The 16,286-nt window shown below is 42.5% G+C and overlaps 1 protein-coding gene across 1 annotated transcript in view; it reads left to right on the top strand.

Moving 5' to 3' along the window:
- Positions 1–7,953: 7,953 nt before the first annotated feature.
- The window catches only part of ADCY10 (adenylate cyclase 10), a 73,927-nt gene continuing 65,594 nt past the window's right edge, over positions 7,954–16,286 (top strand). The window contains exons 1-6 of the mRNA XM_045797418.2: positions 7,954–8,755; positions 9,424–9,528; positions 10,871–10,909; positions 11,107–11,250; positions 12,204–12,409; positions 14,059–14,155. Coding sequence (XP_045653374.1) covers positions 8,608–8,755; positions 9,424–9,528; positions 10,871–10,909; positions 11,107–11,250; positions 12,204–12,409; positions 14,059–14,155 — 739 coding nt within the window. The 5' untranslated portion in view covers positions 7,954–8,607. The remainder of the gene's footprint in view (positions 8,756–9,423; positions 9,529–10,870; positions 10,910–11,106; positions 11,251–12,203; positions 12,410–14,058; positions 14,156–16,286) is intronic.

A 16,286-nucleotide genomic window follows, 5' to 3' on the forward strand; every position in this document is an offset into this window, starting at 1 on the left:
TTGGGCAGATTAAAAGTGTCTGGTAGAGTACCCTGGACATAAGTCAGCTTTCTGTCAACATTGTGACCTTTGTCCTTGTTATGAAGAGAGACTGGACATAGATTACTCTAGAAATAATCAACAGTCTATTTAATTTGAGCTCCTGTTTGGAGTACTGAGTTTCCTTCCAAAAATCCTAGTAGAGCTGGTCCCAGGTAGTAAACAGGTTGTCTTTTTTTTTTTTTAAGTTGCTCAAATGATGGTGAAAGGTTGAATCTTAACAAGGGTTGACCTCAAAGCCCAGGTTCCTCTCCATAAAGCAAAATAGTTTCTAGTAGAGCATGTTTATATAATGAGACAGAAGTAGAAAGCACTGGTATTAAGATGGGCTTTCTCCCTAAGGGGTCTGTTTAATTGTATGAGGTATGATTCTAATTATATTAAGACTGGTTTCCACAACTAACATTAGAAAAATTTCTTGACAAAATATAATTAAATGAATCTCTTTTCCTCCCTTAAGACAACTGTGTTTTATAACATTTTGAAACACACAGTAAATTTAATTATAGGGCTGGACTTTCCTTGAGAATGATTACTTACTTTTTCAGTTCAGCTTTTTTTAAATTCAAGTTTTACATATGTGTCACTAAATGTTAATTGTAGTTGTGTAATACATACGAACAGCTAGAAAATCAAAACATGATTTAAGCTGTTAGAAAATATGCAACCCTCTTAAAACACATTTTGCCAGTGTCGCACTGGATTGAGAAACCCAAATCCATGCCACATTGGATTGCAAATTATCTTTGGGGTGAATTTGATTAGAAATGCTGGGGGGGGGGGCGCCTGGGTGGCACAGTGGTTTAGCGTCTGCCTTCAGCTCAGGGCGTGATCCCGGCGTTATGGGATCGAGCCCCACATCAGGCTCTTCTGCTATGAGCCTGCTTCTTTCTTTCCCACTCCCCCTGCTTGTGTTCCCTCTCTCACTGGCTGTCTCTATCTCTGTCGAATAAATAAATAAAATCTTTTAAAAAAAATGATTAGAAATGCTCACTTGACCAATCAAAAAAGATGGGTATGACTATGGACTCTGAGAAACAAACTGAGGGCTTCAGAGGGGAGGGGGTGGGGAAATGGGATAGACTGATGATGGGTAGTAAGGAGGGCACATATTGCATGTTGCACTGGGTGTTATACACAACTAATGAATCATCGAACCTTGCATCAGAAACCAGGGATGTACTGTATGGTGACTAGCATAATGTAATAAAAAAGCATTAAAAAAAAAAAGATGGGTATGTAATTCTTCAAACAAAAATTTATCTCACGAAAATCCCTAAAGTTCTGAATGCATAACTGATAAATTTCATAGTCCTGGTAAAAGCCATAACCATTATTAATCAAAATTGGGTGTTTGCTCATTCAGGAGATACATGGCTTTATGATAATCACCTACTATTGCTTAATTTCAGCCACCCTCTATGAGGCCAGAGAAAGAGTTACGAAAACTACTTTGAGGTCGTATCAGTCTCACTCACCCTTGCCCCACATGTCCCAATGGAGAACCTGAAACAACCAGTCCCTGTAGGAGCAATGGGCCACTGGGACAGGTGGGGGAGGGGAGAGCAGTGCCAGCCAATCAGAAGCACGATCAGTGAGCGTGAAACAATGAGCTGCTGATGAGGGTGTGGCCTGGAAAACGGCTTTTAGACAAAACTGTCATTTTATGGGCCATACGCGGACATGGCACTTCTGCTATCTTCAGAATAATGTCACCCAGGCCCCTTTTCTGTTTTCTGCCCTCCTGAAAGATCTGGTACCTGATCTAGGCTCTGGTTTCCCTCAGCCTTGGAGAAAAAGGAGGTATGTGGAGTCTCAGTAGGAAGAATGGTTACAAAGGTAAAGGTGAGATCAGCCCTCTGGGAAGAAAGCAGGTATTGGAGCTTAGAGGAAAGTGGGAAATCCTTGGGCTAGGTATCCTAGATAGATGATAGATGTAAATCTCTCTGTGTCAACCTTTTAAGTGAGGTTAGAAACATGAAGTCTTAAATGTTGCCTCATCTTAGGTATCCTGGATACCCTATTTTTCTGGCTTGCCATCTTTATTTATCTATCTCTGTCCTGCAACTTCTCACATGATAGCCTGCTTTGTATTGGTCCTCAAATGCAAATGCCTACCGTGTGAGGGGGTGGTAGGAAGATGCTCTGGAGGAAACAAAGACATGTAAAATATGGTCTTTAAAACAGTTTCCAATTCACAGGAAGATTTAAGCAGATCAATAGATAAGTAACGATATTTAAATAGAAAATAAGACACATACATTTATAGATACCAAGTGTCCTTGTAACTCAGAGGAAAGTCACCTTGGCTAGAGTGGGCTGGCTAGCTTTCCTGACACAACATTATCCCTTTAAGTTCAGAGTATCTCCTCTTTGGGCTCTTTTAAAACCTGATTTTACATAGTGGTAAAAACTGAATGAAAGCTGAAATCATAAACTTTCTAGAAGAGATATTTAGAGAAACTATAATGGATATAATTGATGTTTAATTTCATTTTCATTTTTGGATACTGCCAAGTTTTAAGTAGAATGAAACCGTATACTCCTTCCTTCTTTCAGGAAACTCTTTCTTGGTGTATCTTTGGGGTCTCATCCACCTACTTGCTCTTTCAGTCTTTCAGGTATCCTCATTCCTCGGTGCTTTCATCACCCTCAGTGCCTGCTCTGTTCACGCTGTCTTCTTGACTGTGATTGAGTTGGTCAAATAATTGATGACAGTGCTATCAACATGCATTGAAAGTACTCTTAAATTAAATGCATCTTTTCCCTAGCTCATAAATATCCCCAAAGTGTCATAAAACATGTACCAATGGGATGTAACAAGGTGTGGTGGAAAGAACATGGATGTTCAGATCCCACTGACCTGGGCTTTCCAGCTGGGTGGCCTAAGGCAAATGAATCTCTTCAAACCTCAGTTTCTGTGTCTATAAAGTGGTCGTGGGGCCTGTCTTACAGTGCTGTTCTGAGGCAACCTATGTAAAATGCTTCACATGAAGAGGTCTCAATAACTTGAAATGTATGTGCCACAAAGTAAATATTAATCTACTCTTCTAAAATAGAAATTTTCTGTTGTTGTTTAATATGTGTTCATAAGACAAACTTTCTCAGGTATTCATTTTAGATGTCTGTGCCTCTTCAGCTCATGGACAAATCATTTTCTTACTCTAGTTTCCCTCATAATTTGTCAGCTTAGTGGCCAAATGCATCTACTTTCCTTGCCTAGTAGTAATAAACTTAAAAAAAAAAACTGTCCCAAGTTCTCGGATCACCTTATTTAAAACAATGAAATCTTAGCAATCATCTTTCCATTAAATGTAAGAATCACTATGACCTTGCAGGCAAGACAGCTGTGCCCTTCACAAGGAAATCCAGCGCTTCCTAAACTGCCCAGTTGGGGAGTTTACATTGTTAAATTTGCCTCGCGGTGATTGCCAGCCACTGATCCTAGTTCCTCCTTTTGGAGCAACAAAAAATAAATCTAACCCACTTTTCACACAGTGTTCAAACTAAAGCAAGGTGGCCTACACTGTGCATTTGAGGAGGGTATGGTACTTGCCAGAATTAACAGGGTGGAAGCAGAGTTGCTAGATAAAATGCAGTATTTGGGATATATTTACGTTCAAAAATTATTCAGTGTTCATTTAAAATTTAAATTGAACTGGCTGTCCTATATATTGTGCTAATTCTGGTAGTCTCACAAATGGTAGCCAAAGAAAAAACGGTGAAGAAGTCAGTGAGCAGCCACAGGAGAGGAAATAGAGCTTCAGCCCTGCTCGGTTGTCTTCGGTCCTACCTCAGTTCTTAGCACATCTGCGCAAGCGTCTTCAGAACATTCAAGCCTGCAGAAACCATACTACTAAGATCACCCATTCTTGGATAAACTGACCCCCTCTACTGAGGAAAAATCGCCAGCCTGCCTTGACTCCTCAACCCTCTCGTGAACGTTATTCTCGCTTAGCCATACTCAATCCCTACCAGCGGGAGAAAGTAGAGGAATTAGTATGTGAAAAGCGGGGGCCTGCATTAGACTTTGCACAACAGGGACCTGTGTCTCCTTGTTTCTGCACAACTTTCACATTTCCAAATATTTGACGATAACTAGCATTTCACCCGAATGTCATCATCTCCTGACATTTCCAATCTCTCCCATCACTCATGTTCCGTTGTTAGTGACCTTCAAATAAAGGGGGCAGAACTAAACCCAATGCTGTGGATCAGATTTGAACACTACTCGTGGACCTTAAGATTGCAACATATCCAAATGGCCAATAAGCATATGAAAAGGTGCTTAATTTCATTAGTACCACCAGGGAAACACAAAGCCACACATACCACCACTCACCTATCAAGATGGCTAAAATTTTGAAAGACTGACAATAGCAAGTATTGCCGGGATACAGAGCTTCAGAAGTCTGATATCTTGCTTGTAGAGTATACATTGGTACAACCAGTTTGGAAGACTGGCAGGATCTACTCAAGTCCAATATATGTGTCTCCTGTGACCCACCAACTCCACTCCGTAGTAGATGCCCAAGCAAAATGCACACGTGTTTACCAAAACACATGTACAAGAATGTTCTTAGCAGCATTGTTTCTAATAGCTGGAAACAACCAACAGGTCAATACTTCAATGGATAAAGGCTTGTGGTATAATCAGCTGCTGAATACTAGACAGCACCAAAAAGGAATGTTCTTGATATACATACAACATGGATGAATATCACAAACATTTGAGAAAAATGAAAGAATATATATGGTATGATTCCATTTATGTAAAGTTGAAAAACTGGTAAAGGTAACCTACGGTGTTAGAGATAAGGAGAAGGGGTTACCTTTGGGAAGAAGTGTGGGGGCGTGCCTGGGCCATGACAGGAGAGGACCTTCTGTAGTGCTGGTAACATTCTCTTTCTTGATATCTGTAGGAATTACGTGCATTGGTCACTTTATAATAATTCATAAAGTTATACACTTACAAATTGTTCATTTTCTTATACATGTTATGCTTTAATAAAAATGTTTTTTAAAAGATAGCAAGGAATTTGCAGTAAATCTAGTTTTTCACACCATATGCTTATGCATTTGATTTCATTAAAATTCTGCATATAGCACTTTGTTTTTGTTCTTCTGAAATTTTATTATTATTTCAGTCAATGAAGATATTTTAAGATCCTGGGCCGTCTGGTGGTTCAGTCCGTTAAGCGTCTGCCCTTGGCTCAGGTCATGATCCCAGGGTCCTGGGATCGAGCCCTGCATTGGGCTCCCTACTGAGTGGGGAGCCTGCTTCTCCCTCTCCCTCTGTCTGCCGGTCCCCTTGCTTGTGCTCTCTCTCTTTCTCTCTCTCTGTTGAATAAATAAATAAATAAATAAATAAATAAATAAATAAATAAATAAATAAATAAAATATCTTTTTAAAAAAAAGCTATTTTAAGATCCTGATTCTGTCATTCAATATATTGGCTCTCTTTCCAATTACATCTTTACGTCCTCTAGCATGCCCGTGGAGGCTTCCCTCTGAGTGAACAATAGAACATGAATCAATATCCTTTAGGTAGGACTGTTAACTATGTTAACAGATAACTATGTTTTCATCAGCTATAATTTTGTATCTTACCCATAAGGATGTGAGAAATTTAAAGTCAAGATATACTTTACAGCATTCTCTCGATTTAAAAGTTTAATAACTCTTCAGGGGCGCCTGGGTGGCTCAGTCGTTAAGCGTCTGCCTTTGGCTCAGAGCGTGATCCCGGGGTGCTGGGATCGAGCCCCACATTGGGCTCCCTCCTCTGCTGGGAGTCTGCTTTTTCCTCTCCCACTCCCCCTGCTTATGTTCCCTCTCTCGCTGGCTGTCTCTCTGTCAAGTAAATAAATTTTAAAATCTTTAAAAAAAATAAAAAAATAAAAGTTTAATAACTCTTCAGAAACGGAAATAACTTTGCTCTTGGCTCTGAATCCATTATGGCTCCTTTTAATCACCTCTTGGTGATCTAAGTGCTCATATATCAGCAAATATTTGAATTATCACAAATATTCCAGCTCTGTCTCCCGCTGCACACATGGTAGAATTGCACTTTCACACTTACTTGAAATTGTGTTCACATAATATTCTTTGGTCAATGTCATGTGAGAAGAGAAATATGTCACTTCTGGGAAGACACTTTAAGAATGAGTCTGCCCCATCAAATCCTTGTCTTGCTAGTCAGAATGTCCCAGCCTGGATCCCAAAGTGAAGGCAATAATAGGGCAAAGCCTCAAACAACCTACAATAGACATGTAGCACAAGTAAGAAAGGAACAGGAAATAATCCTTTGTTATTTCAAGCCATTGTCACTTTGGAGTATTTGTTAATGAAGCAAACCTAGCTTATACTGACTGATTACATTATATTTACCAGTCTGTGTTTTCTGTAGCCTCATCTTTTGAAATTCAGAAAAGAATGTGACCATCTCCAGTTTTCCAACTCCTCTCTCGTTCTCAACATTATGTCTGTACATTCCTTCAGTATCTGTATATATAGGTTAATCTGGGGCTGGCTACTTGAATTTATGTAAAGTGACTGGGTGCTGGGGCGCCTGAGTGGCACAGCGGTTAAGCGTCTGCCTTCGGCTCAGGGCGTGATCCCGGCGTTCTGGGTTCGAGCCCCACATCAGGCTCCTCTGCTATGAGCCTGCTTCTTCCTCTCCCACTCCCCTGCTCTGTTCCCTCTCTCACTGGCTGTCTCTATCTGTGTTAAATAAATAAATAAAATCTTAAAAAAAAAAAAAAGTAGCCTGGGTGCTTTATCTCTATCTTCTTAGCTTGGAGTTCAATTCTTTCCTAGCAGTATTTGTTATACTTTTCAATTCTCCGTAGTGAAGGAGGCAGAAACTTTGTCGTTATTCCTCTTTTAATAATTTCCTTGCTTTTAATAAAGGCTTACAGTCCCTCTAAGTTTTCTTAATTTCAGCATTTTTCTTAAGTCTCAGCTTATTCTGGGGAGTCAATCTTCCCCAACCTTCCTATAAGTTCTTATAACACTTACTAAATTCACTATCTGAAGTTATTTATTTGACTTACATGTTCTCTGTTAACTGTTCCTAGTACATGCTGTGGTTTTTATTGAGTTTCTAAATGCTGCCCTTTTTTTTAACCTTAGGTACCTGTTTCCCTGTCTTTTGTTCACTTAATATTTGAGTTTACCAGGGTTTTTCCTTTTAAAGGTCATTCAATATCTAATATTTAGTACTGAATTTTAGAGGTTTCCGTACATTTTAAAGATTGCTAAATATACTAATGTTTTCCCTTGTTTGTGTTTTTAATGTTTTTCTTAAGTCTATAATACATGTTAATTGTCTCACTTTTTCCTTCTAATGCTCACACACCCCGGTATGAACTGTGTATAGTTGAAATTATCAACCAGTTTCTCCCTGATGGTCAGGAACAGTCCCTCCCACTTTTTTTAACTCTCTTATTATCTGTATCTCTTATTCCAGGAACTTGGATTGGTCTGAAAATGTTGGGTATGCTATTTCTGTTCACGGTGATAGAGCATGATTTTTACAACATTCAAGCATGAACATTTAATTGACTCCAACAGCCAAAGGAAGGCCTTAGGCAATTCTGGTTTTCTTAGAACTAACTTGGCAATAAATTAAAATTTCAACATTTCCCTTTTAACTTACAGTTTAAAGCCTTAGGTGTGCACGCGTGCACGCGCGCACACACACACACACACACACCCCTTTGAATTTGTTCCCTCTTGTAATTTAAGACTATACCATGGGGCACCTGGGTGGCACAGCGATTAAGGGTCTGCCTTCGGCTCAGGGCGTGATCCCGGCGTTATGGGATCGAGCCCCACATCAGGCTCCTCCGCTATGAGCCTGCTTCTTCCTCTCCCACTCCCCCTGCTTGTGTTCCCTCCCTCTCTCGCTGGCTGTCTCTATCCTGTCAAATAAATAAATAAAATCTTTAAAAAAAAAAAAAAAAGACTATACCTTAATACACTTAATCTCTTGCTTGTATGTGATACTTTGCTTCTCACCTTTATATAAATATTCACCCACATAAACTCACATCTACACTTTTTTTTTTAATTTTCAAAAAGGAGAAAGAAAAGATGAGAGACCAAAAGGGAGGGAGAGAGGAAGATGAACCACGAGGACAGAAGGACAAGGAGCATAGACTGACTGAATATGCCACTGGCCCCTCTTCAACAGGACTTGTATGCTGAGGGCTCATCCCTTCACGAAAACGCATGGACTCATTCAGCTACCCTCTTTCACTCCATTCCATTTGTAATGGTGCTCATATATGTCACAGCTGTTGAGGGTTGGAGGCCCAGCATAGGAAGCATTCTCTGTATAGAAAAGTGGCCCTTTTCAAGTGTGACTCAACACTTCAGGCATTATCACCACCCAGTCACTTAAATAAGTAGTCCACAGTTTAGAGCAAAGCAAGTGGAGAAAAAGAAATAGGAAAATAGGTAAATGAATATAAGTCAGATTTCCTGCATTCTCAGCTTTTCTTTATAGAAGGTCTATTTGGGGACTGTTTGCTGTCACCATAAATTCCTGAACATTTGCCTTGAGCATGAACACTCGAAGAGAAGAATCACAGGACCGGGCCATCGTCAGAATAGCAGCGCATTTACCGGACCTCATTGTCTATGGAGACTTCTCGCCAGAGCGACCCTCTGTGGATTATTTTGATGGAGTCCTGATGTTTGTTGATATTTCAGGCAAGCACAGAGGGAATGTTTCATGTGGGTGAACACACAGAGCTTAATTGCAGAGTGGGGTGCCATTTTTTAGCTTTTGCGCTATTACAGCTGATAATCCTATGGAGAAAACTGGAGGGAGGAGGGAGAGCCTGTGTACCTGGCCCTTTCGTCTTCCCTTCCCTGGCATGTCCAGTCACTGGCAAACCTTTAAGATGCCCCAGTCCCAGTACTGGAATTTGAGGCTCCATGTCCCTGCCCAACTTCACGGAGTCTAGCTCCCAAGCCCCACACACATCCCAGGCAGACTTGACCTCAGGAAATGGTCTCTCCAGGTGTTGTTTTCATCTTAACAGTAAACTTGCCACCTCTTCAGACGTGTTTCCATTTTGTGTGTTTTCATTCCCACAGAATGGAAATTCTATACCAGTTAAAGGAATTGCCGTCATCCCTGTATAGGGTGAGGAAATTTGGAGGGAAGAGGGAGCTGGCACCTTTCCCTGGCCCCTAAAATAATAAGCATAGATAAGGGAGGCTGCATGTTTGACACTTGACCAGCTGAAGATCATGGAGAAGAAACCTTGCCCATTCTTAAAAGCTAGGGCTCAGTGCTCTCCAGTGATTTCCTCTTTTCCTGGCTGTTTGGTTCCTCCAAGCAGCCAAGGAAACTAGGTGGACATTTATTACAGGTTTCACTGCAATGACTGAGAAGTTCAGCACAGCCATGTACATGGACCGAGGGGCTGAGCAGTTGGTGGAGATCCTCAACCACTACATCAGTGCAATAGTGGAGAGTAAGTGTCCCCAGGGGTTTCTGATTTATGTATGTTTCATTTCCCATGTTCCTGTATTTTTTGGTTATAACCTGGTAGAATGTGATCTTTGTTTTCCTCATGAAATGTGTGAAAAACCAGTCTTTTTTGAAATATAATACCGTGCAAGTAAAGGAATGTAATCGAACCTCACTAATACGGACTATTTGAGGGAAAGAGTGTTTTGTACCAGTTAAGAGACTGAATTAGAGATTACCTTTAAAGAACTTTAGTTATATACAATGACTGAAAAAACGAGCATCAGCATAACCCAAATATGGTCTTTAAGAGAACGCTCTACGAATAGATGAGTGATTTTAACTAACTCATTAGTGTTCTGTCTTCTAATGATGAATTCAGAAGCACAACTGACTTTTCCATCTCTGCTACCATCTTGTTTGTATTATCATTTGAACTAATCTTGAAGAAAAAGATTTGCTCTGTTAAGGTAAACTCAGGGTCTAGTCTTTTATCGGGCTGTAAGTTCCCTAGTAATATCTTAATGTCACCCGCTAGACAAAAGTTAATGTTCCTTAAAAGCAGAAACTGCGTCTAATTCCTGTTTGTGTCCCACTCAGCACAGCGGTGCTCAACAAATTTGTGATGATGCATAAATAAGAGAGAAAAACGCCCACATATGTTGTTAAGCCTGAACAAAATGCAAGTTGGTAATAAACAAAACCCAAGTTGCCATAGTAATGGTTCCCAATTTTCTTTTTTTTAAAGATTTTATTTATTTATTCGACAGAGATAGAGACAGCCAGCGAGAGAGGGAACACAAGCAGGGGGAATGGGAGAGGAAGAAGCAGGCTCATAGCGGAGGAGCCTGATGTGGGGCTCGATCCCAGAACACTGGGATCAAGCCCTGAGCCGAAGGCAGACGCTTAACCTCTGTGCCACCCAGGCGCCCGGGTTCCCAATTTTCTGATTCTCACTTCTATGGAATCCTGCCACTCGTCCACTCGTCCACTCGCCCATGCCCCTCAAGCCCCAGCTTATAACATATATTGATCAGTAAAAAGCATTCCATTATCATGGGAGTAGATCGCTGTCCTCAGACCTCACCAGAAATCCCACCTTCTTTCCTATCTTTTCCCATTCACAGAAACAGAGCGTGTGAGTCATCTAGGTCAATGTGTGCATTCTACAGTTGAGGAAACACACTCCAGTGGGCATAAGCGACTTGTCTGAGACATCTTCAGTATAAGTTTATTCTCTGAATTGATGTTCTCTTGACCGAATTTGTATTCCATGGATGAAGAATGATTTCTTGTTAGCTTTAAGAAACTGGAGTTTGATTTACCTTATTTTCTTTTTTCCTCAGAAGTGTTGATTTTTGGAGGAGACATCTTAAAATTTGCAGGTATGGGGGACTCACTGAGATGGGAGGGGTAGGGAAGGAGTGCCGAGGTGCCTGTGTTCCAACAAAGAAGGCACCTCAGAGAAATCAGGGGCTGGCTTGAGGCATGTCTGAAGAGTAAGTGTCTGTATAGATTTCAGACGAAACAGATGGATTCCCAGGGCCGCTCAGAAGCCCTCCGGTGTGTCTGTCCCTTCAAGGTGATGCGCTGCTAGCCCTGTGGAAGGTGGAGCGAAGGCAACTGAAAAACATCATCACAGTCGTAATTAAATGTAGCCTGGAGATCCATGGATTGTTTGAGACGCAGGAGTCTGAAGAAGGCCTGGATATCCGAGTCAAGATCGGTAAGCTCTGAGAAAGGAGAGATGCTCCAGCATTCTGGAAATGGGTCCCGACCCCTGAGGCATCGCTCTCCTGGAGAGAAAACACAGAATATAGTGGAACATAGTGGCTCAGCCCACCCATCACGTCTTGAGCTTCGGAATTAGGCTAACCAGAGGGAGTTTGGGCTCCTTCGCTTTACCAGTTCGGATTTGGGCTAATCCTAATTAATTTGGGCTAATCCTAGTCTCTACCTGGTAGGCTCTTACAAAATGTGAATTTAAGCAACGAGTAGAATACCTGGCACATAATAACCACTCCACAAAACTAGTCTTTGTCATGACTATTACAACTATCATTGTCAGGTCTTGGTGCTGTCAGTCATTTGAAAGAACTGTGTATCACTCGTAGTTCATTCGCACGTGACGTTTTGTATATATGACGTATTTTACAACACTCTATCTTCTGTCGCTCTGGTACCAAAACCTTCGTCTCTCAACTTGAAAACACTCAGGGGGCGCTTTGTGGGGGTGGGACGCTGACTGTCAGAATACCTACTCCCTTTCCCCCAACCTTTCCCCCTCTGGCTGTTGCCTGACATTCAACCCTAAGGGTTTCTTTTTAGTTAAAGCCTCAGTTTCTGATAAAATGCAAATCCTCTCCAAAAGGAATTACTGAGGGTGTTCTCTGTGGCTCTTAAGTACAAGTAAATTGAAGAAAGGATAAAATACCTTTGGGGCCTGAAAGGGCCATCTAGAGAGAGAAATGTCCCAGAAAGGTGAACACTAGTAGCCGAGTTTCTAGCTCGGGAGAAAGAGGAGCTTTGGAAGCCTGGGTGCACAGAGGCGTCTTCTGATAGCTGTGGAAACTTTCAGAAACTACACTGGCTCTGAGGTAGACAGTCACGCAGGATTCTGACTGAGAACTGCTGCTGCTGGGGATAACCGAGAACTTCTCGTGCTTGCCTCCTTGCCAGCCCTGGCTGCCGGCCACATCACCATGTTGGTCTTTGGAGATGAAACACGCAACTTCTTTCTGGTGATTGGGCAGGCGGTGGATGACGTGCGCCTTGCGCAGAACATGGCGCAGATGAACGATGTCATTCTGTCACCAAACTGCTGGCAGCTCTGTGACCGGAGCATGATCGAAATTGAGAGGATTCCAGATCAGAGAGCTGTTAAGGTAGGTGCAAAGCTGCCGCTTGCAGAAAGTTGTGTCAGTCTGTGGCCGGGGGGGCCCCCTGTCAGGAAGCCACTGGGAAGGCCTGTCCCGTGAAGCCCTCGGGCTGGAGACTGGGATGGGAGAGCCTGAGTTAGACTTAGAAGGCCCGGCATTCAAGAGGAAATGATGAGGCTTCTCTGTGCTAACCGAGTATAGAGGCCTTTGGCGCAGCTGGGACCCTTGCTTAAGGAACAGGAAGGGTCTTCCCCCTATTCCCTAGGAGCAGAGGGTTGTCGTTTGAGGGCTGCCATCAGCCGTCGCTTTGACTACTCAACACCCTCCTAACTCAGGGCAAGGGATCACTGAGGGTGAGGAGAGGAGGGGAGCAGGGGCAGCCATTTAGTGAGGGAAGAGAGACTTGACCCCACAGCCCTGCCTAGTAGCAAATGCTGTGGTGAAGTTGAAGACTGACTGTAAGCAGCCCTGTCCTTGGGACATAGCCAGTTAGCGAAACTGGACTTTGTGCATAGCAGGGAGGAGAGCTGTGCCACCAGCTGACCCCAGAATGGACTACACAGCTGACAGAAAGGCAATGGAGATCCAGGTACCTGCTGGTGGAGGCGAAAGGCTCTCCCACATTGTGCATGAGTCTACCACCCTCATACCCGCCCACCGCTCTCCCTGCAATGCTGCCCAGGCTACATGACGTAGCTGGCTCACAATTCCTTGTTCCCTATCTTCTTCAATCATTCCTTATATCCTTAGAAACTGTTTTAATTTTAATTAATTTTAGACTCACAGAAAAGTTCAAAGTCAATACAGAGTTTCCATATATCCCTTACTCAGCTTAACATCTTTTACCAGAGTGCAGTAGTCAAAACCAGAAAATGAACATCGGTACGATACCATTCCCTGATTAAAAGCCTTCTTTGGACTTCACCAGTGTCCCACTGAATATCCTCAGTGGAATGTTCCAGGATTCTATCCGTGATCTCACACTGCATTTTGTGGTTATTTTTACTTAGTCTCCTGCAATCGATAGCAGTTCTTCAGTTTTTCCTTGTCTTATTTGACCTTGATACTTAATGAGAGTATTGACTATTTTGATGAATGTCCCTCCATTTGGTTTTGCCTGATACTTTCTCATTATTGGATTAAGGGTGTTCATATGGGGTGGGAGGCAAGAACACCACAGAACTGTGGTTGCGTCATGCTCCGCGTATCATACCATGGGGTTCCTGATCTTGGGATGAATCTTCTTGCTGGTGACACTCCTCCTACATTTTTTGGGCATCAGCCCCCTTTTTCCTTTTATCCTTATAATCTAAGAAATAAGTGATATATAATTTAACCAGGTTTTATTTACACTGAAATGTTATGAAGGAAAGAAAGAAGAAAGTTCTAAGAGTGGAAAAGTATGCAGGTGAGCCCTCTGGTGTGGCCCTGTGTACAAACTGAAGTTTGAGACCTTCAGGACTAATCAGAAAGATTTTTAATGTGATCACATCCAAATTACAGATCTTTGTTGTCTAAGTACGCCAGTCTCTGTTTACCGTGTCCTGGACATGTAAAAGCATACGCCCTGCCTTTCTGCTGAGAAAGTCTCTTCAAAAGACCAGACAACCCTCAGAATAACCAAACACTTCTCTTTTTTTTTTTTCTTTATTTAGGTTAATTTCTTAAAACCACCTTCTACTTTTAACTTTGATGAATTTTTCACAAAGTGTATGACTTTCATGAATTATTACCCTTCTGGTGACCACAAAAGTAAGTACACTCCATGGACAGGAGCCTTTGCCTCTGTCAATGGTCAGGGGGGTCTTATCAACACCAAGGGCTCTATTTTAAGTGGCTGGCCTCCCCAATACAGCTCCCAGTCCTCAGCAGCACAGAGAGGGGACCTCCTTCCCATTCCTCACGATAGTGATTCCGAATACAACCTTCCTCAGGCCCTCCATCTCTGCTCTGGCAATGACCTTTCCCCCTCATCTAAACATGTGCAAGTCTGCCCCGTGATGAAAGGAAAAATAAAACTTCTATGAACCCTACTTTCCCCTCCTAATTTTCACCACCAGAGTTCTGAGAAGAGTAATCTGTACGTCTGTGCCTCCTCTTCTATCTTATTTATTTATTCACCCAATAAACTTGGGTGAAAATTGCATGTGCCTTGAAGGGCATGTGTTCAGCTACTCTTCAGTCTTGAGCCCCTGACGTCTAGCTTCTAGCCATTTCTCCTGTCTACTGAGACTGTTGAGGTCAAGGCCACCAATGACCATCAACTTGCCAAAGCAGGTGACCTCTCTTCAGGCCTCATCCTAGCTGGTTGGCCTTAGATTACTCTCTTTTTATGGACACAAGCTTCTCCTCTTTCCTTGGGTTCATGAAAATTCTTTCCTAGTTTTGCTTTTACACCTTAAGCCGCCTGTTTCCACTGCCTTTGCTTAGTCTCCTTCCCATTCCTTAAATGTTGGTAATTCTAGGGATCTGTCCTTGACCCTCTAAGTCCTTCCTACTGACCTCTTGGAGATCTATTCTATTCATCCATGCTTGACATTCCTAGGACTCCCAGCAGACTGGGACTAAGATGAGGAAAGGAGGAGCCTAGGGCACGAAATTTAAGGAGGCACTACTCATGGTCTTGCAAGTTGCTTGCCTCACCTAAGATCCAGCCCCAACTGCCAGAATTCAGCCCAGACTTTTGTCATGGTTTCTAGACTCATAAAAAGACTGCCCATGGGTCGTCTCTACTAGATGTCAAACAGGTACTCCAACATTAACATGTTGTTAAAAATTATTAAAGACAATTTAGGTGATGCAAATAGACCTGAATGCTTCATGAAGTGGACAGTCTCTTTTAGGAGACCTACAAAATGGGGCGGAAGGCAAGCAGCTTTTATAAGATGTACAATTAAGAGCCAGAAAGCAACAAATAGAAAATATCCAACTGCCTGGGGCCACACAGTCAACCTTGTTTGTGCTGAGAAGACGGAGAGTTGGCTTGGCATTTGGGGATTGGCTGACTAGATATATGGCATTTCTGGTCAAGTGGGGCATTTCCAGGACATGACAGTTCCCAAAGTTTCAGTTTGCGATGTGGCACCGCAGGTAGGAACAGCTCCGGCACGGGCCTAGAAATTGATTTCAACAATGTCTAAACTCTGAGCTACTTGCCTTTCTCCCACAATTGTTTCTTCCTCCACACTAGAAACTTCAGAAGCATCTTTGAATCATTCTTCTTCCTCGTCATCTACGTACAGGTCTTACATATTTTGAACATTACAAATAGTTGATTATACTTTTATTGAGCTGGAGGTGGGGCAGGAGGGAACTGTTGGAAAATTGACCAGGAAAGGCCAAGAACCCAAAAGCTTCAGAGATGGAGAAGGTCCAGTGACACCCCTGATCCCATCCCCTAGGTCTTACTGGTGCCTTCAATCTAGGGCCTCTTCAGGCTTTATTTTGGGCGCTGCAGTATCACACTGCAATTCTGATGCTAAGTACCTGGAGGTAGCCCAGATTTCATAGGTTACGTTCTCTCCAAGACCCCCCCCCCCGCCCGCCCGCCAGCCACAGCTTCAAACACCACAGCAAGCTCTGGGATCACCAGGCCACCCTACTTCGGACCAACTGTCTATAAATCTAGGGGTTCCCCCAGTGCTCCCAAGAATTTACTAGAATGACTCACAGATCTTAGAGAGGTGCTATGTTCATGATTTTAGTTGGATTTTAAAGGATACAAATCAGGATCAACCAAATCAAGAGACACTTAGGGTAAAGTCTGCAGAGTCCCAAACATGAAGCTTCTGTGTCCTGAGGGCACATCCTCCTTCCTGCACATCGTTGTGTGATTACCAACCCAAAACAGTTCATCCTGGCTTTGGGGTGTTCAGTTTTTATT

This window comes from Ursus americanus, chromosome 2 (genome assembly GCF_024610735.1).
Source record: "Ursus americanus isolate L20-20 chromosome 2, mUrsAme1.1.p, whole genome shotgun sequence".
NCBI lineage: Eukaryota > Metazoa > Chordata > Mammalia > Carnivora > Ursidae > Ursus > Ursus americanus.